General features: G+C 38.7%; 1 protein-coding gene across 1 annotated transcript in view; it reads right to left on the reverse strand.

The window, feature by feature from the left end:
* LOC146668499 (complement C3-like) overlaps positions 1 to 20,655 on the reverse strand; it is a 29,976-nt gene extending 9,321 nt beyond the window's left edge. Inside the window, exons 1-23 of the mRNA XM_085410426.1 lie at positions 20,389 to 20,655; positions 19,380 to 19,578; positions 17,917 to 18,079; positions 15,667 to 15,761; positions 15,087 to 15,175; positions 11,686 to 11,768; positions 10,801 to 10,888; positions 10,577 to 10,679; positions 10,248 to 10,368; positions 8,535 to 8,650; positions 4,967 to 5,113; positions 4,578 to 4,677; positions 4,399 to 4,493; positions 4,116 to 4,307; positions 3,823 to 3,978; positions 3,455 to 3,584; positions 3,302 to 3,370; positions 2,509 to 2,703; positions 2,296 to 2,416; positions 2,132 to 2,220; positions 1,871 to 2,010; positions 1,457 to 1,675; positions 5 to 68 (exon numbers count right to left, since the gene is read on the reverse strand). Of these exons, the coding sequence (XP_085266552.1) occupies positions 5 to 68; positions 1,457 to 1,675; positions 1,871 to 2,010; positions 2,132 to 2,220; positions 2,296 to 2,416; positions 2,509 to 2,703; positions 3,302 to 3,370; positions 3,455 to 3,584; positions 3,823 to 3,978; positions 4,116 to 4,307; positions 4,399 to 4,493; positions 4,578 to 4,677; positions 4,967 to 5,113; positions 8,535 to 8,650; positions 10,248 to 10,368; positions 10,577 to 10,679; positions 10,801 to 10,888; positions 11,686 to 11,768; positions 15,087 to 15,175; positions 15,667 to 15,761; positions 17,917 to 18,079; positions 19,380 to 19,578; positions 20,389 to 20,513 (2,899 nt within the window). The 5' untranslated portion in view covers positions 20,514 to 20,655. The remainder of the gene's footprint in view (positions 1 to 4; positions 69 to 1,456; positions 1,676 to 1,870; positions 2,011 to 2,131; positions 2,221 to 2,295; positions 2,417 to 2,508; positions 2,704 to 3,301; positions 3,371 to 3,454; positions 3,585 to 3,822; positions 3,979 to 4,115; positions 4,308 to 4,398; positions 4,494 to 4,577; positions 4,678 to 4,966; positions 5,114 to 8,534; positions 8,651 to 10,247; positions 10,369 to 10,576; positions 10,680 to 10,800; positions 10,889 to 11,685; positions 11,769 to 15,086; positions 15,176 to 15,666; positions 15,762 to 17,916; positions 18,080 to 19,379; positions 19,579 to 20,388) is intronic.
* Between the last annotated feature and the right edge of the window lie 2,136 nt (positions 20,656 to 22,791).

Genomic DNA, 22,791 nt, shown 5'->3' on the forward strand with positions numbered 1-22,791 from the left:
TCACCTGTACCTCTTTGTTTAGGGTCCAAAGTTAGAGTATGAGTAGATTTGATCAATATGCCTTCAGGCTGAAAAAACAAGCAACTTTTTAACTTGCTGTACAACAAATTTAGATGAGAATTGTTTGTCCTAGGTGGATTTGATTATAAGAAGTATCTCAGTTTAGTTCAGCCAGATCCACTAATAAAAAGAACAACTTTAAGTCAGCAGTAATTTATATTTCCTACACTTACAAGCACACATCGAGGAAGGATGGTATGGGAAGAGCAGCGAGTGTGCCAACCTGGCTCGAAAAGCCATGGCAAAAAGGATGGATACTGTGTTTTGGCAGTCTAACAAAGTAATATAAACTCAAACAAGCAAACAAAAAATGAAATCTTAAACCTCCCCAGAAAACTACTATATGCTGAGGGAGAGTTGAGTGTAAAACGTGTGGATTGTCGCATCAGACACAGGACACTTGCTTGGTCTCTTGTGTTCTGGGGGCCTCTGGATGTCTGGAGTTTTGATCTCCTCCATATCTGCTTCATACCCTGGAGGACGGGGCTGTGGCCCCCCCACACTCCCTAGCAGATCGTTACATGGAGAAACCTTTGGAATGCAAGCATGCTGATCCGCACAGGTATGCACACAGGTGTACACACGGGTATTCACAGACGCGGACTACAGCTTTCTTGGCTGCTGCCTCAAAGCACATTGTGCGCTGTCTATCTTGCGTGCTGCACAATATCGTTTATTATTTAGTATCTACTGATATCTACTGCTAGCTAGTTTATTGTGATGGTGCCGTTTTTTTTATTATGTTGCTCTTTGTTGTTTGCTTTCTCTTCTGTTTTTCTCCATACAGATGACCCAGGTGTTTTTTTTTCTTTCTTCCCCCCCTTCTCACCGTCTCTTCTCCCCTTTGGTTTTCTTTCTCTCCCTCTCTTTCTTTCATTCTTTCTCCCTGTCCTATCCCCCAGTCATGTCTGTCCCGTTTGTAGCAACTGAAAATAAAATAAATTCATAATTATAATAAAGGTCAATCAAATGGACCAATATGGCAAGGCCATGATGATCCACTTAGTAAAATAAATCCGCTTGGCATCTTTCTTGGCCTTAAGACAACAATTCTGATGGCTAAAGATCCAAACGGGACACAAAAAAAAAAAAAAAGACACAGGATAAAAAGGAGGATGGAGGTAGGTTCCAAAGCATTTTTTAGATTAACCGAAGGTTTGGCAGGCTTCAGGGACTAAAAGGGGCACTCTATATGTGACCCTTAGAATGATCATAGGTGATAGCTCAACTGGAATGTGTGCTGAGCTTGACTTTGGTGCCTGCCTGTACCAATGCTATGCTTGATTTCTAAATGTATTTAATTGTACCCTGCATATCTGGCTGCATTCAATGACTTCATGTGTTTCTTAAAGGTAGGGAGCTATGTGAGTTGGTAGAATATGTCTTTCTTTCTTACCACTACTTGTAGCATTTTCACAATTCCATCACTGATACCCAATTCTGAGTCTTTGACAGCTGCTTTGATCTCAATGCGGTGCTGTCCCTCTTTTGTAGGAATGATGGTGAATGGTACAGATCGTATACTTTTGGCCCCGACTTTAATCTCCTGACGAAATTGCCCACGTTTAGATGCTGCACTGCACACATGTTCCGCCTCAGTCAGATCAATGCGCACCTTGAAAATAAATTCATTCAAGGATTTCAAACACTTTTTGTGATAATCTACAGAATATAAAAAATCGCTACAGTCTCTGATCAAGTTCCACTGAAGAACAGTTAACTGAATAATAATAATATTAATGATGATGATAAAATGTCATTGAATGGAACATTATGGTGGTGTTGACGTGCTTGGGTGAACCAGGCTTACTGTGTAAAGATTGGGACCATAGTTGTGGATGACTGCCTTAATTTCTAGCTGCTCCCCACGAACAGCAGAGTCCGGTAGCTTCAGATCAACAAAGAAATCTTTACGGACAACTATCTCTAATGGATCACCCACACAGATACCTTCAAAAAAGAGAAAAAAAGAAAAACGGACAAAGACACAAACACAGCAAAAGAAAGACCAGTTGATGAGCTATAGGTTGGCTCCTTGATCTAGAGACAAATTATATCAGTTCATCCTCACCGTGAGTTTTTGATAGACTAATACCAGTGAGCTGCCAGGTTGTAATTGAGTCTTGCAAAGGAACATTTTTCAAAACTGATGTTGTTTCACTGAAAAACGAAATATTAACACTTTGAGAAGTGAAGGTACTAATATATTTCAATTCTGTATTTCAGCTCACTAACCATTTAGCTCTGTTCGCAGGGCAAGCAGGCAATTTGATATCAGACCACAGCCAACTTTCAGGGAAATTGGTGCGGGAAACAATTTCATTGCTGTCCATGAAACTGCTGTCATCATCCTCACCTGAAGTTTTAAAACGTTCACATTTTTATTCCTTTATAGTGACCAGTAGGACCATTTATAACCACCTTCCATCCATTGTTCGTGATTCTTACTGCGAGCCAGTTTGAGGCCATCCTCCTTCCTCTCAGCTCTCTCTTTTTCTATTTCCTTGCAGCAGTGCAGGAAAGCCTCAAAACAGGCTGTATCAGCGATAAACTCACTGCGCTTCTCACAGTTAGATGAAGTTGGGGTTTCCCGGATTCCATCTAAGCAACAGTCACGTTCCAGTTTGTCTTTATATTGACTCACTGTAGAGAAAATAGCATTTAACAGAAAGATAAAAGGTGAGACTCCTTCTGACCCTTTTTTTTTTTTTTTTTACACAGAGGTATAAAAGACTAATAATTAGTTTATTTATTAGAAATAAAAAAAAGTTTCTAAATCTAATTGAATTTGACAATCATTGTCACATTTTTTTTACTGGTCATTTATGTTACTTTAGCTCAAAATAGAAAAAAAAAACTTAAAAATGTTTACTTTGGTACAACAACAGAGCAAAGTGGAAAGTCTCAAATAGTGATAAAACTAGTACTTTAAATCAAAACAACCTATAAATGTTCTCCATATAATTAAACTATAATTTGAATAAGAAAACACAAACGCAGAATGTGGAAAATGAATTGGAGTATAAAAATTGTTGTAGCTGTAGATGAGACAGACTGAACTATTGTACATAATAAATAAATCTTGTAGTATTGTAGGAAAAAAAAGACATTTTACTTATTTTTTCTTGTACAATCATATAGCATGGAAAAGTTAAGCTTTAGAAATGTTAGCAACAAAAGGAGTTGTTTGTAAAGCCTGAAGTGTATGACAGAAGATCATGTAAGTGTTTGTTGATCTTACATAAGGTAGTTGTGACATTCATCATATCAACGGCCCTTTTTCTTCTGTTGGGGTTCAGACATTTCAGCTCTGGAAATAAACACAGACTAGACTTTACTATTTTGGTTTTAGAAGAAAGAAGTAATACAAGTGTGAGAGTAAAAAAGAGGTTACCTTGTCTGTAAGGAGTTCCAGAAGCTGTATTTGACTCAAACAGCAGCCCAGCATCATAAAATACACTCATGCTATCCTTCCCTCCACCTGGTGTGCACCCTGTGTCATAGTTCTCCACAGTGTCCCAAATCTACAGTATGGATGTTATACACACAGAGAAGCAGATAGTTTAAGTTTGGGGTTCAGCTATGAGTGTGCTGGCAGTTATTTCTATAGTTTTTGGTTTAGTCTTCCTCCATACCTTTACATATTAAAATGTTCTTGAGCAAAAAATGCAACAACTTGTATCTTTAGTCCACTGCCGTTAAAGTGTGAGCCTTAAACTCCTTAAAGTCATTTTGAAGGGGAATAAATGAAAAATAAATTACCTTTTTTTGGGTTAGACGGTGCTTACTGTTTAGGACGTATACACCTTTGTCAACTGCGACCAGTCCAACTGTGGCTTCTGGATCACCTGTGATTTTCAGGCTAAATATTTTGCGAGGCTCATAGAATTTAGAACCAGCTTCTGATTGAAGCTGCAGCTGGAGAAGGAAGGAAAAGTAGATTTGTATTCGTTAAAGCAACCAGACTGTAAATGGGAAATATACTAACTTTAACTGTGGTGCGCAGGTGTGTAATTTTCCCACTTAAATTGCTACATCATTATTATGCGTCTCACCGAACCCATGCAGGAGTCTTCTACATCCACCCAGACAGAGTCTGACACAACTTCGTTATCATTTGGATGATAATAGGCGATGATGCGGAAAGATGGCAGCAAGTCTTTGGTAACAGTGATGATTAAGGATATCATTATTTGACCACTTGTTCTGTAACGGCCATATTTCACGAGCTGACCTCTGCTAAGTATCTAGAGATAAGAAACTGAACATCAACACTTATCTCGTATGTATGTACAGTCTACTATGTACGTTTGTTGTGTAAGTAAATATGTATCTCACCAAGTACGTTATGTCATTTTGAACATTTTGCTGCCCACTGAGGTGAATGTTGATCTTCATGTTTTGCCTGTTTTTTACTTCAGCTGTATCCACCCCTTTAAAAACATTAAAAAAATTTGACTTAAGAATTTATTTATTTTTGGATGTCACTACCTCTCTAATGTTATTTCAGTACATACCTATGTGAATGTAACAGTTGCTCTGAGAGGCATATGGGAGAGCAGTCATGGTGGCTGACGCTTGCCTTTCAGGTGAAATTTTAACATCGTTGGTCTTTGCCTACAATAAAGCACACATAAGCTAATAAAGTAATTGACTTCGCTCTCACTTTCATTCAGCCTGCATATAGAGGTGACCCATGTACAGTACAACATTGCTTTATGTGCAAAGTTGAATTTAATTATATCAAAGCCAGTATTCAGTAACAACTAAATATATACAGAATAATAATTATGAGACAATTAACCTAATAGTATCTTTAAAAATTTCTCCCACTGGGGATTTGAAGATTCTTGCATATCAGATAAGCTTATCTAACAACTGAAAACTATTAGGTTTTATGACTTACTATGATTTTCATTGGTTGAGGATTATTGACTGTATTGATAGTAAGCCTCGCCATGCCATTAGCTGCGGTAAAGCCTTGGACATCACCTGGGTCAATCATCACTGCAACACCTTGTGCAGGAGAGCCATCAGGATTCAAAACCTCAATCTGCAAAACAAAGCAAAACAACAATGATTTTTATCATTTTATCTACTCCTTTTGACCATCTTTATACTTCTCCGTCAACGCTGTCAAAGCAAATATTCACATTTTTCACAATGCCTGTCACAATCTTGGTAGTGGCGATTTTACGATTTTCTTTCATGTTTATTTTCTTGTTCTTTCTCTTTTCAGTAGTTGTCAAACAGCTAACAGATCATCTGCAGAGGAATGGTTTATTTGAAGAGTTTCAGTCAGGTTTCAGAGCTCAGCACAGCACAGAAACAGCTTTAGTGAAGGTTACAAATGATCTTCTTATGGCCTCTGACAGTGGACTCATCTCTGTGCTTGTCCTGCTAGACCTCAGTGCAGCGTTCGATACTGTTGATCATAATATCCTATTAGAGCGATTAGAACATGCTGTAGGTATTACAAGTACTGCGCTGCAGTGGTTTGTATCATATCTATCCAATAGACTCCAATTCGTGCATGTAAATGGAGAGTCCTCTTCACACACTGAGGTTAATTATGGAGTTCCACAGGGTTCAGTGCTAGGACCAATTCTGTTTACATTATACATGCTTCCCTTAGGCAGTATCATTAGAAGACATAGCATACATTTTCACTGCTATGCAGATGACACCCAGCTCTATCTGTCCATGAAGCCAGATAACACACACCAATTAGTTAAACTGCAGGAATGTCTTAAAGACATAAAGACCTGGATGGCCGCTAACTTTCTGCTTCTTAATTCAGATAAAACTGAGGTTATTGTACTCGGCCCTGAAAATCTTAGAAATATGGTATCTAATCAGATTCTTACTCTGGATGGCATTACCTTGGCCTCCAGTAACGTGGTGAGGAACCTTGGAGTCATTTTTGACCAGGACATGTCCTTCAACGCACATATTAAACAAATATGTAAGACTGCTTTCTTCCATTTGCGCAACATCTCTAAAATTAGAAATATCCTGTCTCAGAGTGACGCTGAAAAACTAGTTCATGCATTTATTACTTCCAGGCTGGACTACTGTAATTCATTATTATCAGGATGTCCAAAAAACTCACTGAAAAGCCTTCAACTAATCCAAAATGCTGCAGCAAGAGTCCTGACAGGGACTAGAAAGAGAGAGCATATTTCTCCTGTTTTGGCTTCCCTTCATTGGCTTCCTGTTAAATCCAGAATTGAATTCAAAATCCTGCTCCTCACATACAAGGTCTTAAATAATCAGGCCCCATCTTATCTTAATGACCTTGTAGTACCATATCACCCTATTAGAGCGCTCCGCTCTCGCTCTGCAGGCCTACTTGTTGTTCCTAGAGTATTTAAAAGTAGAATGGGAGGGAGAGCCTTCAGTTTTCAGGCCCCTCTTCTGTGGAACCAGCTTCCAGTTTGGATTCGGGAGACAGACACTATCTCTACTTTTAAGATTAGGCTTAAAACTTTCCTTTTTTCTAAAGCATATAGTTAGGGCTGGACCAGGTGACCCTGAATCCTCCCTTAGTTATGCTGCAATAGATGTAGGCTGCCGGGGGATTCCCATGATGCATTGAGTTTTTCCTTTCCAGTCACCTTTCTCACTCACTATGTATTAATAGACCTCTCTGCATTGAATCATATCTGTTATTAACCTCTGTCTCTCTTCCACAGCATGTCTTTATCCTGTCTTCCTTCTCTCACCCCAACCGGTCGCAGCAGATGGCCGCCCCTCCCTGAGCCTGGTTCTGCCGGAGGTTTCTTCCTGTTAAAAGGGAGTTTTTCCTTCCCACTGTCGCCAAAGTGCTTGCTCATAGGGGGTCATATGATTGTTGGGTTTTTCTCTGTATCTATGAAGCGCCTTGAGGCGACTTTTGTTGTGATTTGGCGCTATATAAATAAAATTGAATTGAATTGAATTTTCATGGTTTAGGGTAGGGATGCACCGATACCGATACCGGTATCGGGTATCGGCCTCGATACCACATTTTCTAAAGTACTCGTTAAAAGTCCCCCAATACCACGGTCTGAGAGCTGTCTATGTTTGAGCGGCATGTAAGGGGTTAATCACAGGCGCCGAGTGCCCGCCCCCAGGCCCCGAGTGCCCGCCCCCAGGCCCCGGCTGCAGCTCAGAGCGGGGAGAAAGCGAGGCGAGACATATCAGCTGTGTGGAACTATTTCAAAGTGAACGAAGACGCGAAAACAAAGGCGGACTGCAAATTGTGCTCAGCGAAATTGTCCAGAGGAGGCTCTAAAGGTAGCGCATTTAACACAAGCAATTTAATCAAGCACCTAAAATCCCAACACAACAACGAGTACAAAGAGTTTACCCACGCTTATTAGCACAGAGGAGCATAGCTGATGCTATAGCAGTGGGACGGAAAATAGTTGGGCATTTTAAACATTCCGCCTTAGCCTACTCCCGCCTCGAGGACATTCAGGCTCAACCAGCCAATAAAGAGACTGCAGCAGGACGTACAGACGCGCTGGAACAGCACGTATTACATGCTCCAGTCCCTCATTGAGCAAAAGCGAGTGCACGAACTCCCTGACTATCTCACCGCTCACCAATGGGCTCTTATGGAGACGACTGTTGCCATCCTCGCCCCCTTTGAGGAACTTTTCATTTTAAATAAATGTTCTTAATTCCAAACTAGTCCCTTGTTTGTTTGTTTTTTGTTAAATTATAGGACTAAAGCTGTTACCTGCAAATTTAAATCATGTTTTTATTAAGTACTCGGTATCTGTATCGGCGAGTACTGAAATGCAAGTACTTGTACTCATTTCCAAAAAAGTGGTATCGGTGCATCCCTAGTTTAGGGTGTCTGGAATCCGCCCTTGAAGGGGGGGCTCTGTCACGATCCTGGTAGTGGCAATTTTACGATGTTGTTTCATGTTTATTTTTTGTTGTTTTCTTTTCATGGGGAGAACAACAAAAAAATAAAATAAAAATTATTTTGAAGGTCCATGTCCTACGTCAGTGTAGTCAGCTTTTTCCCCATGAGTTTCCACTTCCCCTAATCACCCTTGTGTGTATTTAGCCTGTGTGTTTCTGCTCATTCTTTGTCAGGTTGTCTGTTGTTCACGTCATGTTTCCATGTTTCATGTATTGTTCCATCCAGGCCAAGTTTCATGTTGAGGGTTTTTTCATGTTTGTTTTTAGTTCACCCAGTTTACGTTAATGTTAGTTTTGCTTCAGTTTTCTTTGCCCTTTGTTTGTACCTTTTTTGCCTGCCCCATTAAACGGCTCGCTTTTTGTTAATATTTAAGTTTTGTTCCCTGTTCCGTGGAGTCTGCGTTATGGGTCCTTTTCGTCAATCCATACCGTCTCCCTCTGCCAGACTGTGACAATGCCATCCAGTGGTCATTTCTAAAGTGACTATTTATGTATCTCAGATCATCTAACCATAGTTTTATTTTTACAAACATGCAAATAAAGGTAATTCACATTACCGCAACATCGAAGGACATTCCTGGTTTGAAATATCTGGACGTTTTCTTGAAGTGGATGGTGTAAGGTGATGTAACAATCTGAATACCTGTCAGCTCTGCCTCTGCCATTTCACTTCCTGTACAAACAATTACATTAAATATATGAATTAAAAAGGATTATTAGCACTTTAAAACACAATAAAAACAGACAAGCAAAGATTTCAGGGAAACGGTAATATAGAAAGTTAAATGTACATGTTTTTGGTGCAGTATTTCAAAAGCAACTTAGATGCATTTTAAGTTGTTGGCTCTCAGTATATTAATAGCACAACATAAATACAATATAAGGACTACATTTAATATTGCGCCATGAATGCTATGATCCCAATTAATCCCAATAAAATGGAAGCGAAATTTCACACACAGGACAAGTCTCCGTCTGTCCTCTGTTGTGTTTTCCACATGGTTGTCTCTCTCCCTGTTCTGTGTTTTTCTATGTGTGTGTGTGTGTGTGTGTGTGTGTGTGTGTGTGTGTGTGTGTGTGTGTGTGTGTGTGAGAGAGAGAGAGAGTGGAGAACTGAGAACTGATTGTACAGGCATTATTAAATATTTACCAAAACCGTGTTTAAATTTATAAAGATAATAATATCAAGAGTTAATTTGGCTGAACAGGGGACTTTAATAATCTAACAATGTAATTACTTAATATAATTAATAATTAGTAACTTTTTAAAATTTACATGTAGGATTTGTTTTACAATACACAGATCAAAAATGTTAAGGGAACATAAGACAAGGCCAGTTAAACTTCAGGCATATAAGTCTATCAAGTTAGAAAGCATAAATCATTGTATATGAATCTTATCTTTTTTGATCCAAATGAAAGCAACAACAGGAACACTGAAAAGGCAACAAGAAGACACTGCCCAAAAGACAATATCGGACTATAGACATATAGACACAGACACAGATGGTTGCTTTTTGCTAGTGTGCTTGTCACTACTGGCATTAGACTGTTACTGAAATGTATTCAGGTTGCACAGGAAGTTAGGTAAGGTTTGCGGTGTCTCCCAACATAGTCTTAATATTACAGAGGATATATCAAGAAATGAGGTGGAAAAGAAGACACAACGAGAGCTGGACAGGACTAGGAAGGGCATTAACTGAACAGCCGGGCTGATATCTGCTCCTCTGTGCAGAGAGAAACACTGCCAGAGCCCTTCAAAAAGACCTTGAGATGGCTCACATACATTATTCTGAGATAATTGCCAGAGAACACCAGAACTCCAAACACAGTTACATAGTTATATAGTTTACTGTGTAGCTTTTTGCACAGAGAATGACTGCTCACGGGATATTTCCTATTTTTTGGTTATGTGTGAAAATATCAGCAGTTTATGCAATCCTCAGACCAGTTTGTCAATCAAAACATCCATCTCTCTCATTCTGATGCTTGGTTTGAATTTCAGAAGGTCATCTTGATCATGTCTATAGACCAATATTGAGTAACTGGCATGTTGTTGGCTGATTGGGGATTGACATTAACAAGCAGTCAAACAGTTGTACCCAACAAGGTGGCTGGTGGGTGTATTTCATCTTATTGAGAGTATTTCAGTAACACAGCTATTTACACACCCATTAATGCTTGTGTTAGCTATAGGTGTACTACTATAATTAACATTCACCTTTGATATTTTTAATTACACTCACATGCTCTCTTTTACCATTTCTTACCGCTGTCTGTCAGCACATTGACAGCTGCAAATATGGAGCTCCCCACCAGGCTGGAGATGTTTTCAAAGGTCTGTTTGATGTGCTCTTTCTTCAGCGTGACTGTTCCTACACCATTCTCAATCTACAACACATAACACACATAATGTTAGTGCTTTATTTCATCTGGATGAAAATATTGCAGCTTAGACCCAAACAGAAAACATTTGTTCCATTCTTTGCATGTGTTTTAATACATGTGCGTAAAAGAAAAATGTGTGCGACAGAAAGACACAATAATAAAGATGAAGTGATGGCACACAAAAGTGATGAACAAATGTGTGAGCATGTACCGACACTTTCTGAAGCGAGGCCTGAAAATTTGTCTTTTGGTCCTGATGCAAAACTCCAAATACCCCAAAAGCTGACCCATCCACCTCTTCACCAAACAGATAGCTAAAGCCACAAGAAAGTAATTAATAAGCTCACGAGGCCAACAAATGGGTATGATTAAAATAAAAACATAAAAAAAACATAAAAAAACAACAATCTAAAATCTAAAAAACATTTTACATACGTAGCTTTGATGTTGATGGTGAGCTCATCACTGTCCACATAGAAGAAAGGATTTTCACGCGTCAGCTTGACCTCGAAATTGGGCAGCACTGAAATGACATTTTACTGTATGGTGAAGATAAAGTAAAGAGGGTAAAAGTATTGTTGTACAGGTTATATCTAAAGTGGATTTAACCCCTGGGCCTGAAAAGTGAGTCCAGAAAATGGGGAGAAGCCTTAAACCTGCATTCTTTGTAGCAAGTAAGAAAAAAAAAATCTGTTTTGTTTGTTTATGTTTCGGTGGGTATGGTATTATTTTCTTGTGCTTCTAATTTTTTTTGTTTGTTAGGTGAGTTAATTCCCTTTTCTGATCCATTCTGTCCTAGTTTCATTTATGTGTTTTGGTCCTTCAGCCTAGTCTCTGTATTTCTGTATTTTTTGTTCCACTGTTTAGTTGTGTCAAGTTGATGTTCTCTAATTTTAGTTAACCTCACTTGTGTTCCCACTGGTTTCCTCTCCCATCCTCATCTCCCATTGTCCTTTGTTGTGTCCTTCCTCATGTCTTCCAGCTCTGTTTCCACATTTTTAGTTTCTTTGCTCCCACTACTGCTACTGTGTTGGACTTTTTCATTCCGTTTAAAGTAAAGCATTAAAGGTAATTTTGAATTTGTTTCCTGCCTTTTTGGGTCCCAAATCCTGCTTGGCACACAGCGATTTCATGACAACGTAATCGTTACATTGCAAATGATGCTCCATATTAGTTAATAAGCAAGAGTGTGCTACTAATATGGTGACAGCCAAAAATGCTTAGAGACTTCAGAAACAGAGCTTCACAAGGCGGTGGCACGATACCTACATCCATCTTTTAAATGCAGTCTATGATGAAAATGCCCATGAGATAGCTCACCATAGTCCTTGACCTCAAATTCTGCAGAATAGCTCAACTGTGGTTTACTCTGGAAACTCGCCATCACTTTCCACAGTCCAGTGCTTTCAAAAGACAAACACATGTACATAGAGTCAGACTGACATGTGAAGGATGTCTTTCAGGACAATGGCATGTTTCAGTGGCTAATTCTGTTGCTGTTTTGGTTTTCTCAATTCCCTAAAGACTCATCCAATTTAAATGTGCAGAGCTGAATCCCCAATTTTATACACTCATAGTGCTTAAATATCCAGAATGATGTGTGTGTAGTTTGGCATATTTTTGTTTTTAACTGAGACATGGTGATGCTTTTAGATGAGTAACATAAATGCTAACATGCATATGTTGAAATGTCTGTGAAGGTTCTCAGTCATCGTAGTCAAAGGAGCTTGCAAAGAAAAGCGTCTGGACTTCTTTAAGTTGCTTGAAGACTTTTCACCTCTCATCCGAGAAGCTTCTTCAGTTCTAAGGTCAAATGGTGGAGAGTCCCAGATATAAACCTAGTGGGAGTAACCCCCCACAGAGGGACAAAAGGACCCCCTGATGATCCTCTAATCGCCTGAGCCAAGGTGTGAAACTGGGCGTGGGTCCCAATCAGCCAGAGTTTCGGGTGTGTTCATTGTGAAACCTGGCCCCACCTTATCATGCGAATTCCTGAGGTCAGATGGCCCAGGATGTGAGTGGGCATTAAGGCGTCTGGGAAGGGATCTCAAAACTGGATTATAGATGGCAGAGAGTTGGTGTCGTAAACCCCCGCCTCTGTTCAAAGATGGTCGCTCACAGTGGACATAGATGGCTTCTTTCACTCCTCTTTCGAACCATCTGTCCTCTCTGTCCAAAATGTGAACATTGGCATCCTCGAAAGAGTGTCCTTTATCCTTAAGATGCAGATGGACTGCTGAGTCTTGTCCTGTGGAGGTGGCTCTTCTGTGTTGTGCCATGCGCTTGTGGAGTGGCTGTTTGGTCTCTCCAATGTAGAGGTCTGAGCATTCAATGTAGAGGTCTGAGCATTCAATGTAGAGGTCTGAGCATTCCTCGCTGCACTGTACAGCATACACCACATTGTTAAGTTTGTGTTTTGGCGTTTTGTCTTTCGGGTGAACCAGTTTCTGTCTGAGCGTGTTGCTGGGTCTGAAATACACTGGGATGTCATGCTTGGAGAAAACTCTCCTGAGTTTCTCTGATACACCGGCTACATAGGGGATAACAATGTTGTTGCGTCTGTCCTTCTTATCCTCCCTCGCTGGTGTCTGGTCTTCTTTTCTGTGCCTCTTTGCTGACTTTAAGAACGCCCATTTAGGATAGCCGCACGTTTTGAGTGCTTCCTTTACATGTGTGTGTTACTTCTTTTTTCCTTCAGGCTTAGAGGGAACATGTTCTGCCCGGTGGTGTAGGGTCCTAATTACTCCAAGTTTGTGTTCCAAAGGGTGATGGGAGTCAAAGAGGAGGTACTGGTCCGTGTGTGTGGGCTTCCGGTAAACTTCGATGTTGAGTTTGCCGTTCTCTTCAATGTGCACGGCGCAGTCCAGGAAAGGCAAACAGTTGTCCTTTGTGTCTTCCCTGGTGAACTTGATGTTTTTATCCACAGCGTTAATGTGCGCAGTGAAGGATTCCACTTCATGTGTCTTGATTTTGACCCAGGTGTCGTCCACATATCTGTACCAGTGGCTGGGTACTCTTCCTTTGAAAGAGCCAAGAGCCTTCCTTTCCACTTCCTCCATGTAAAGGTTGGCTACAATAGGTGACACGGGGGAGCCCATGGCACAGCCATGTTTTTGTCTGTAAAAGCCTTCGTTGTACTTGAAATATGTAGTGGTGAGGCAGAGGTCTAACAGTGTGCAGATCTGATCGGGTGTGAAGTTGGTCCTGTCCTCCAAGGAGCTGTCTTCTTGTAGTCGTTTTCTGACAGTCTCCACGGCCTCCGTGGTGGGTATGCAAGTGAAAAGAGAGACTACATCAAAGGACACCATGGTTTCATCTGGATCCAGGGTAAGTTTCTGGACCTTCTGGACCTGGTCAAAACACAAACTTAACAATGTGGTGTATGCTGTACAGTGCAGCGAGGAATGCTCAGACCTCTACATTGGAGAGACCAAACAGCCACTTCACAAGCGCATGGCACAACACAGAAGAGCCACCTCCACAGGACAAGACTCAGCAGTCCATCTGCATCTTAAGGATAAAGGACACTCTTTCGAGGATGCCAATGTTCACATTTTGGACAGAGAGGACAGATGGTTTGAAAGAGGAGTGAAAGAAGCCATCTATGTCCACTGTGAGCGACCATCTTTGAACAGAGGTGGGGGTTTACGACACCAACTCTCTGCCATCTATAATCCAGTTTTGAGATCCCATCCCAGACGCCTTAATGCCCACTCACATCCTGGGCCATCTGACCTCAGGAATTCGCATGATAAGGTGGGGCCAGGTTTCACAATGAACACACCCGAAACTCTGGCTGATTGGGACCCACGCCCAGTTTCACACCTTGGCTCAGGCGATTAGAGGATCATCAGGGGGTCCTTTTGTCCCTCTGTGGGGGGTTACTCCCACTAGGTTTATATCTGGGACTCTCCACCATTTGACCTTAGAACTGAAGAAGCTTCTCGGATGAGAGGTGAAACGTCTTCAAGCAACTTAAAGAAGTCCAGACGCTTTTCTTTGCAAGCTCCTTTGACCCATATGTTGAAATGCTGATGTTTATGAATAATTGTAAGTGTGTTTGCCAGGTTTTGTGTGTTAAGCAGATTCCACATTTACTGTATTTGCTGAAAGTTTCCTTTGTTTATCTTTTAATGTCTACTTTAATGTCTGCTTTAGTGACATCACAACAAGCTTGGATAAAATCCTATGCACACCTTTTTCAGCAAAATAGGGCACATCTTACTGCCAGACACGAACACCTTTTTGTGATGAAAACGCAAGACAAAAATGTTTTAAGGGGCATTAAATGCATGGCATACTGCCAATAAAATTACTCTGTGATGTTTAGTTAATTCTTTATAAAATCATTCACATATAATGTGAAACTACTACTGCTCTGTCCACTTCTTTGATGCAGAATACCCCTTTCTCACATCAAGTATCTAGGAAATGTAAATGGATCAGCTGCCTGCAAAACCGCGCACATTCTCAATAATAAATTCCGTTGTAATAAACACAGAGACGATGGTACAGGTGCTTAACATGTGCAACTTGCAAATATTAGCATTCTAATAAGTACTAAATATAAGCATGTTAAAACTCTACTTATCACTGTGTCTCAGTTATTCCATATATGTAAAAGTAACATACAAGAAACCCAACCCCCCCCACCCCCCACCCCCACCCCTCCAAAAAAAACAAAAACAAAACAACAAAGCATGGAATTAAAAAATATATACCTGACAATTTCATTAAGTTGAAAATGTCCAGAGTGGATTCCTGATTTCACAGAAACTGTATCGAGTGGGGAAATGATGCCTTCAGGGTTCTAAAAAAGAAAACAAAATAAAAACCAAAAAAAAAAAAAGTTTTATACTTTGATTTACAAAAAAAAAAAATCTAGCTCCTTCATCTCTTCTGTCATACTGTTGTTGTATTATTTATTCTATACACTTAATGTTTTCATGGCATATTAAGTTATATTAAGAGTCTATTAAGACTCCATAAGCTCAAGCCATCAATCTCAGTCATACTGCCTTCATACTACCTAAATATGAAAAGCAACAGAACATGTAATATGACAATGAATTCTTCAACCAAATGACCTCAAAATTCAATCAAATAACACATTTTAATACCCATCCCAAATTAATCCATATAGTCAAATTCTAGTCTGTCTGCTAGTTAGTTTATTGCTTGGTGCAGACTGATGGTAGTGGTTTATCCTCTATAAAACAATGACAACTTGCCTTCATCTAAAAATAAAGTTCTACAATATCACATTCATTATTAAATAAAAGAATAAAACAAAAGCAATACCACAAACTGAATGGCAACAGAGGTATCACTTATGGTGGAATTGTCCCGCTCCACTGGTTCCATGTTAGGGGTCAGTGCAAATAACCTGTAATGAACTGAGAGAAAGGTTATTCATGTTATTCTACATTTAGCTCTGTGACTGTTTGGCTTTTTCAGCTGCTTGTAACAGTAGTGTATGTAACGTGTTACAAAGTAACAAAGAATTGTATGTTTACGTCCTCATCAGGATAGAGCTTTGTGTCAGTGTGTGCATATGTGACAATGCATCTATAACCATGTTATGTAGTATTGTAAAGTGAAGTAAAAATTAAAGGTGGGCAGATCATTTTAAATATCAATTGAATATCACTGGTATTGGCATTGGATTGATACTAGCATGATAGGATCAACACTTTGTTTCTATCTTCTAAGTTCTATATGTAGCTCACTGAATCTTGTTAGATTAAATATTTTTTGAAAATGAAAAAATATGCCTCAAATATGTGTGTTCTGACTCTTCAATGTCTTTTATTTATAGCCTATAGCACATTTCAGCACCTGAAGTTGACCTAAAAAGTCCTTTAGAGACAAGCGCAGTTACAATAGAGGTCTCCAAAAAAACATGACAAGTGGAAGTGTGTGTGTGTGTGTGTGTGTGTGTGTGTGTGTGTGTGTGTGTACTGCTGATCAAATGGTCATAAAAGCACACAAGCAAACATCCTTGGTCAGGAAGAGGGTAGACCCCCCCTCATCCTAGATAACACCGTGAGGAAGTCCAGCAGTTCATTTATACACAAAAAGCACTTAGACTAGAACAGACGTAACTACGTTAATCCTACCATAAAACAATTAAACAAGGTACGAACTTTCCCATGCTCCCAGGATGTAGGTGTGCATTCTAGTGTGGAATACACACCAAGCCTCTGTAGCCTGTTAAAGATCACCCAACTTATCACTACACAATTAATTATACACCTCTAAGCATCCATGGTTAAATATTTGTAAGCATAAATGACAATCAACAATACAAACTCTAACATAATCTCTCTGTGTGTGTGTGTGTGTGTGTGTGTGTGTGTGTGTTAAAAATCACAGTGATTTAGTGGTCATTAAAATGTGTTAAGAATTTGTAAACTGACGATGATTCATCTCATGCAAAATGACACACTGCCCTTCCCTACATAAATTGCCTTTATATTAAAAGTATTGGTTATCAGTATTGGCAATACAGGCCCTGTATTTATTTTATCAGACCACTAACAAAATCTGCAGTATTACACAGCACTAGTAACAAGTAGAGCAAGTAATTTAATATTGCAATAAAGTAAAAAAAAAATGCTTTTAGAAATCCCCAACACTACAAAGGGGGTTGATTGTACACATTGTAGTTTGCCATGTGAGCCACAGGGAGGCGCCAGATTTTCAGGTTTAGTTGTAACTCTAAGTAAAACATAAAGGTGAGCTCTTTCATTCCGCATTTAAACAGAGTAATGCTGTGCTTCCAAGGGTATCAGTAACCCTGCATTTAACTTCACTTCCAGCGGAACGTCTTTTTTTCACCACTAGAACTATAAGTCAAAGCAACAGCGCAGCATTGGCAGGAACAACAGCTATATCAACATAACATATACATATATTTTAAAACACAATTTCCTTAAACTCAAAATGAAACACAAAGCTTCAGAGACATGATATGAGGTTTTTTTCCTACACTAGAATGATTGTATGATGCTCTTTGGTCTGATTTTAAACTTTGCTGTAGGTTTTGTGTTAATACTTAAGAATGAAAGAAAGACTTTGTTTATGTCCTCATTAGGATAGAGATTTGTGTTGTTGTGTGCCTCATATGTGACAACGCATGTTGGGCCATGTTATGTAGCATTGTAATATGCCACATTTCCCAACATGCCACAGTGTTTTTCAGCACAGTTACATTAAAACCATCGGTATCTGTAGACTTCCGCTATTTTCAACAGACCTTCATTTATCTATTGAGCTCTACTTAGACCTCTTTATATACTTTTCTTGTTTCTGTATCCAGGATACAAGCATGCAGAGCAGGATTTAAGATTTCCTTTTTTAAGATATAAAGGAGAAGCTGAACAATGACCTCTTTCTTTTATCATAAATTACTGTTTGAACAAAACAATAACAAGACAATCCAACATAAAGAGCTAAGACTAAACAACTTTCTTTCTATTATGAAATTCCTCTTTAAATTCAGAATGTCTAAAAATACAGAAGCATTTTATCATTGTGTATTGAACTTACCTTTGCTGTTGGGTGTGTAGAGAGTCTTGTCCGTCTGGATGAAGATGTATCCAGAGTGGAAGGACACTAGGACAATTTTCTCCAGTTTCACATCAGGGAACTGAGCTTGCAGGTAAACATACTGCTTCCTTTGTGGATCCCTACTGAAGCCTTGATTGGGGATCTTGGACCAGTGTGAAGAAACAGTACAATGCAGGGTACATGAGATAATTAAGTTAAGGTGGTAGTGCAGTGCCACTTCAGAAACTATTCGGACACTTCTACTTTTTGCACACTTTACAGTTTTGCAAATGTAATTTTTCAATGAAAAATTAAAAGTTTCCCAACAATGTATAAACTTATAATAAAAAATATTAAAAAGTGTTTTTCTATTTATTCTCTTTCCTAATTTGTAACAATCTGATATGTCATTTTTAAAAGTATTCAGGCTCTTAAGTCTTTAAGTCTTTTGAAGCCTGGATAAGAAGATTTGTCTGTAAAGTGCTGTCTTCAGGCTCCTTCACAGATTGTATGTGCTTTAAATGGAGGCTTTAGCTGGACCACTCATTAACAGTTAGTATTTTTTTGGCTGTATGGTTATCATCAGACCAATTTCAGTTGGCATGTACTTTTAATAAGGTTTTCTTCAAGTATCTGCATTTGGCAGTGTTTATCCTTCCTTTACTATTTCAGATCTCCACCAAAACAAATTGCAAATACCATCATGCTTCACTGTCTGGACTGTATTGGCCACATGATAATCATTGCCGGGTGTAAATGGATCATAGCTCTTGATGTTTTGCTCAAATAGTTCTGTTTTTGAGTCATTACATCTTTGTTCGTGTGTGCTGTGACCTGAAAATGTATCTGGAAAACTTGGATTTTCTTCTCTAAAAGTTGCTTCCTGAAAACTGAAAGGGTTTTCCATTGGGCACATTCTCCCATTTTTGCAGAGGAATTTCTAAACCTCTTTGTGTGATCACTGGGTCCATGTTTACCTCCCTGACCAACTTTCCTTTCTAATCTGTCTGGCTAAAACACTATAAAAAGTATGTGTAGTTTTATACATGTTACTTTCAATTATAGAGCCAACTGCTCCTGGACAATGGAAGATTTGCTAATGGTTATATAAACTTGCTTTAATCTTTTCTTCACCACTGGCTTTGTTTTTTTAATACAATTTTTAACATTTCTAAAAACATTTTTTTTGTTTTATCAATGATTATTGAATGTAGACTAATATGAAAAAGTCAGTTTGATTAATTCAAAACAAATTTATAACAAATCTTACAACACAAGAAACATTTAAAAAACGTAAGGTGTCTAACTTAATGGTGTACATATGCTAACCTTTAACTTAAACTCTTGTTCTGTATCACTTTGCTTATTATTATGCAAAAACTGAGGGCTGACAAATCCAAACAAGACTTACCTACCAACGAAACCAGTTAACAGTAACATAGATTTTCATATTTCTGCATTACCTTAATTTGTCCAAAGGCCTGAAATTTATTTGCACTGTTGAGGTTCACAGATGTTGATATCAGCGTTTTGGATTTGGTCGGATAGCTCATTACACTAATTTCAACCATTAAATCGCTTTCATCAGTGCAGTCTTGACACTCCACAAAGATGTTTTGTGCTGTTCCTACCCCCAACAAGTTGGGGGCAGACATCACCTTCCTATGGAGCAGTGGTGAGACAGAGAGGAAAAAATTAAACATTGCTTCTAAGAACAGGCAAACACACTGTTGTTTACCACTGACAAATACAAAGATTTACTTTTATTTGTTTTTTCCCAAAAGCTGACGGGAAGTTCTGGTTTAAACAATATGTTTGACTCTCTTCTGCTTCGAACTGGACTTTACACATAATAAGTGATCCATTGATTATCTTGACCAAGGTACTAAGTACTAAGTCAATATAATATTTCATCACTGTTGTTATTGTTTATTATGGTTGGGACGGGAAAAATAAAAAACATCTAAAAAGTAATAAAAAGTCTAGTTACTTGCAACAGAATGTTAATTTATACAACAGAAACTGCTAAAAGACTAATCATTATGGAAGTAACAGATGAAATGCAATTATTGAAAATCTTTGCTCGTATAGGTTCAATTGGAAAACCAGTAAATCAGTAAGAGTAGGGACAGAGTTCCCAGACAAAGACAGCTTTTATTTGAGCTTTAAAAATAGACTGGAACTGAAGCAGCATATTAAAATGAATTAAATAATACATTATTTCATCACTACCAAATTTAAATTTAATTTTCTCATCAAAGATTTAGTGTATGATATAACACTCTGACATGTCTGAGGGGTGCAGAGCCTACATTTGATATTGTGTTGTACATATAAACATTACAGAAAATATTTAATAGCACCAGTAATATAAAAAAAAACCCAATAAATTCATGCTGTTATTTTACAGACAAACATTTTCAAATCACAAACTCTTGTAAACTTAGAGTTTGGATCTTGAGCTCTACTTACATGGGTGATCCATCAGTCAGAAAAATTAAGGACAAAAAGGCCAGTGAGGCTAATAGCCAAAGCCAAGTCCTGTATGTCCCCCTGCCTGATCTCATATCTGCCCTTACCATACAACTCTGGAGCATTTTTATCCACGTAATGCCCTCCTTCTGCACTTTGACTTTGACCCAGTGCAGTTTTGCCCAATTAATCTACTAGATCAGGTAAAAAATCATTGAAAATGTTAAAAGTATGCACATTTGCATACTAGAGCAGAGTTCTCTATGGTTTGATTTTAAAAAATCAGGACACACACTATCAGACTTAAACAGCAACCACCATCTTTTTTTCCAAAGCTAACACTGTTTGATAAGCTGCTGTATCTCCAGAAATTGGTGAACAGTATTTTTTAAAAAAGTAATATCTAATGCAGCATCATTCATATAAAAGATATGATTCTATTGCAACAGCAAGTATCATTTGTTCATGTTAAACTAAGAAAGGTAAAATTAAAATGCAAAATCTTTCTCAGCAATGGAAATAAAATCAAATGAGATAATGTGTAACTGGAATAACACTTTAAGATTGACACTTGGCCCAGAGGTTACTTGAAATTAGATTACTTGTGTGTGTGTGTGAGAATAATCTTCTAACAGGTGTACTTAAAATTACTTATGTAGTACTTAAAGTATAATCTGTATCTCCTTTCCTGTAAGATATCCATAATTTCCAAATAAAGTACCTTACATTTACTTGCAGAGTAATTAAATGTGGGGTACCTGCAGAAAGCTGATTCTGTTCTGGACCTAGACATTCCCAAAGTCTTGAGTTAGTGAATGGCTACGTCCAGATGAACAGAATCAACTTTCTGGGCTTTTCTTACCTGGATGATTGTAAATGAAGCGATATATTTCTATAGTCTATATAATGCATCATCAAATTGCTGTATTAAAACAACATAAAATGCTGTCTACATGATAAATGTTGTCATGTCATTTTTTTGTTTTTGTTTTTTAAATCTTCCTTCCTATGGGTTTTACCTATATTCAGTTAAACAATTTTTTCTAGGTGGTTTATACTGTAAGACAAAGAAAGGTAAAGAAAAGCTCAACAAATCAGATTATCCTTTATGAGAAAGCACTGGGGGATGCTGGAAAAGAAAAAAAGAAAAAGAAAAAAAAACAACTTTTCTAACATGGAGAAACCTCTGGCAGAAACAGGACCTGGAAGTGGCAACCATCTGTTGCAACCAGGTCCTTTTGGGGGTGAGGCCATGCTTCTCAGCTGGAAAAGGGTGGCATACCCAACCCTCCCATGGTTGTTGACCATGTGGGCATTAACGTCCCTGAGCAGAGGTTGGATCATTCTTCAGCACTCCTCCCAATGACTACAAAAAGCTGGGAACAGCTGGCCACAAATGACAGTCAGGACCTAATTCCTGACACAATTCTTTCATTCACCTGGGAAAATGCCAATGTACAAGCAACTCACATGGTTCATTTTTAAATTGCATTTTAAATCTTATCATTTGCATAATGGAATTTCAGGAAAATAGGGATTGCTAACAATAGCACACTTCACTGGAGCAATTTGTTTCCTTTTTATTGTTTTTTGAATAATGCAACTGAAAGGTTCCACATAATCCCAAACAAATTGACAAGTTACATGGAATCATAAATAGTGATAAATAGGGTAGCTTTTTGCTAATGTTAGCTGTAATGATATATTCTGATTTGTTTTGGCACCAGAGGATGGGTGTAAGAATGACTCATGCAGAAGACTGGTCACTCATGTCCCCTGTGTTTTACGGGCAAGACATTTCCTGTTTTCCTGCCCTTCAGTTATGTGATGAGTAATAATGAGCTAATACTAATGAATTAGTAATGAGCTTAGCTGTTTGCAAGCTTGTCTTCTCTAGCTACTACTGCAGTGGATTGTATTCAGTCGTGCTGGATTGTTGAACTGACAACAGTTAGTGAGGCTGGCTCCTTTGTTTGTTTTGATTCTGCCTTCATCCTGTGACTTAGTTACCTGTTGTGCAGAAAAAGCCTGGAGACTGGAGAGAGAGAGAGAGACAGAGATCATGCTTTCTGTGAAAGACTCAATGAAGGTGAGAAACTGTGGAATTTCCTGTCTGTTCAGAGTCTGGACTTCACTGATGGGAAACCTTTGTCTTAGCCCTTGTGAACTTTGTTCTGTAAATTAACTTGCCAGAGTCCTGTGTTTGAGTCCTACCCGTTATGATGGCCGTAACAGTTCACCTGTTTCTTCAGGGAAGAGATCATTATCAGGGCCAAACTGTTTCTCAACTGCCCCTGGGAAATCCTGTTTGCGTGTATGTTTGAGAAGATGATGGATAAAAGTGTGTAAAAGTGCAGGAGGACGGATGTTAGTGGATTAGAGGAGACTGCTGCAGGGCCACAG

The sequence above is a fragment of the Rhamphochromis longiceps genome, linkage group LG6 (genome assembly GCF_057381845.1).
Source record: "Rhamphochromis longiceps isolate RC_006_pf linkage group LG6, R_longiceps_female_GT1.1, whole genome shotgun sequence".
Taxonomy (NCBI): Eukaryota; Metazoa; Chordata; class Actinopteri; order Cichliformes; family Cichlidae; genus Rhamphochromis; species Rhamphochromis longiceps.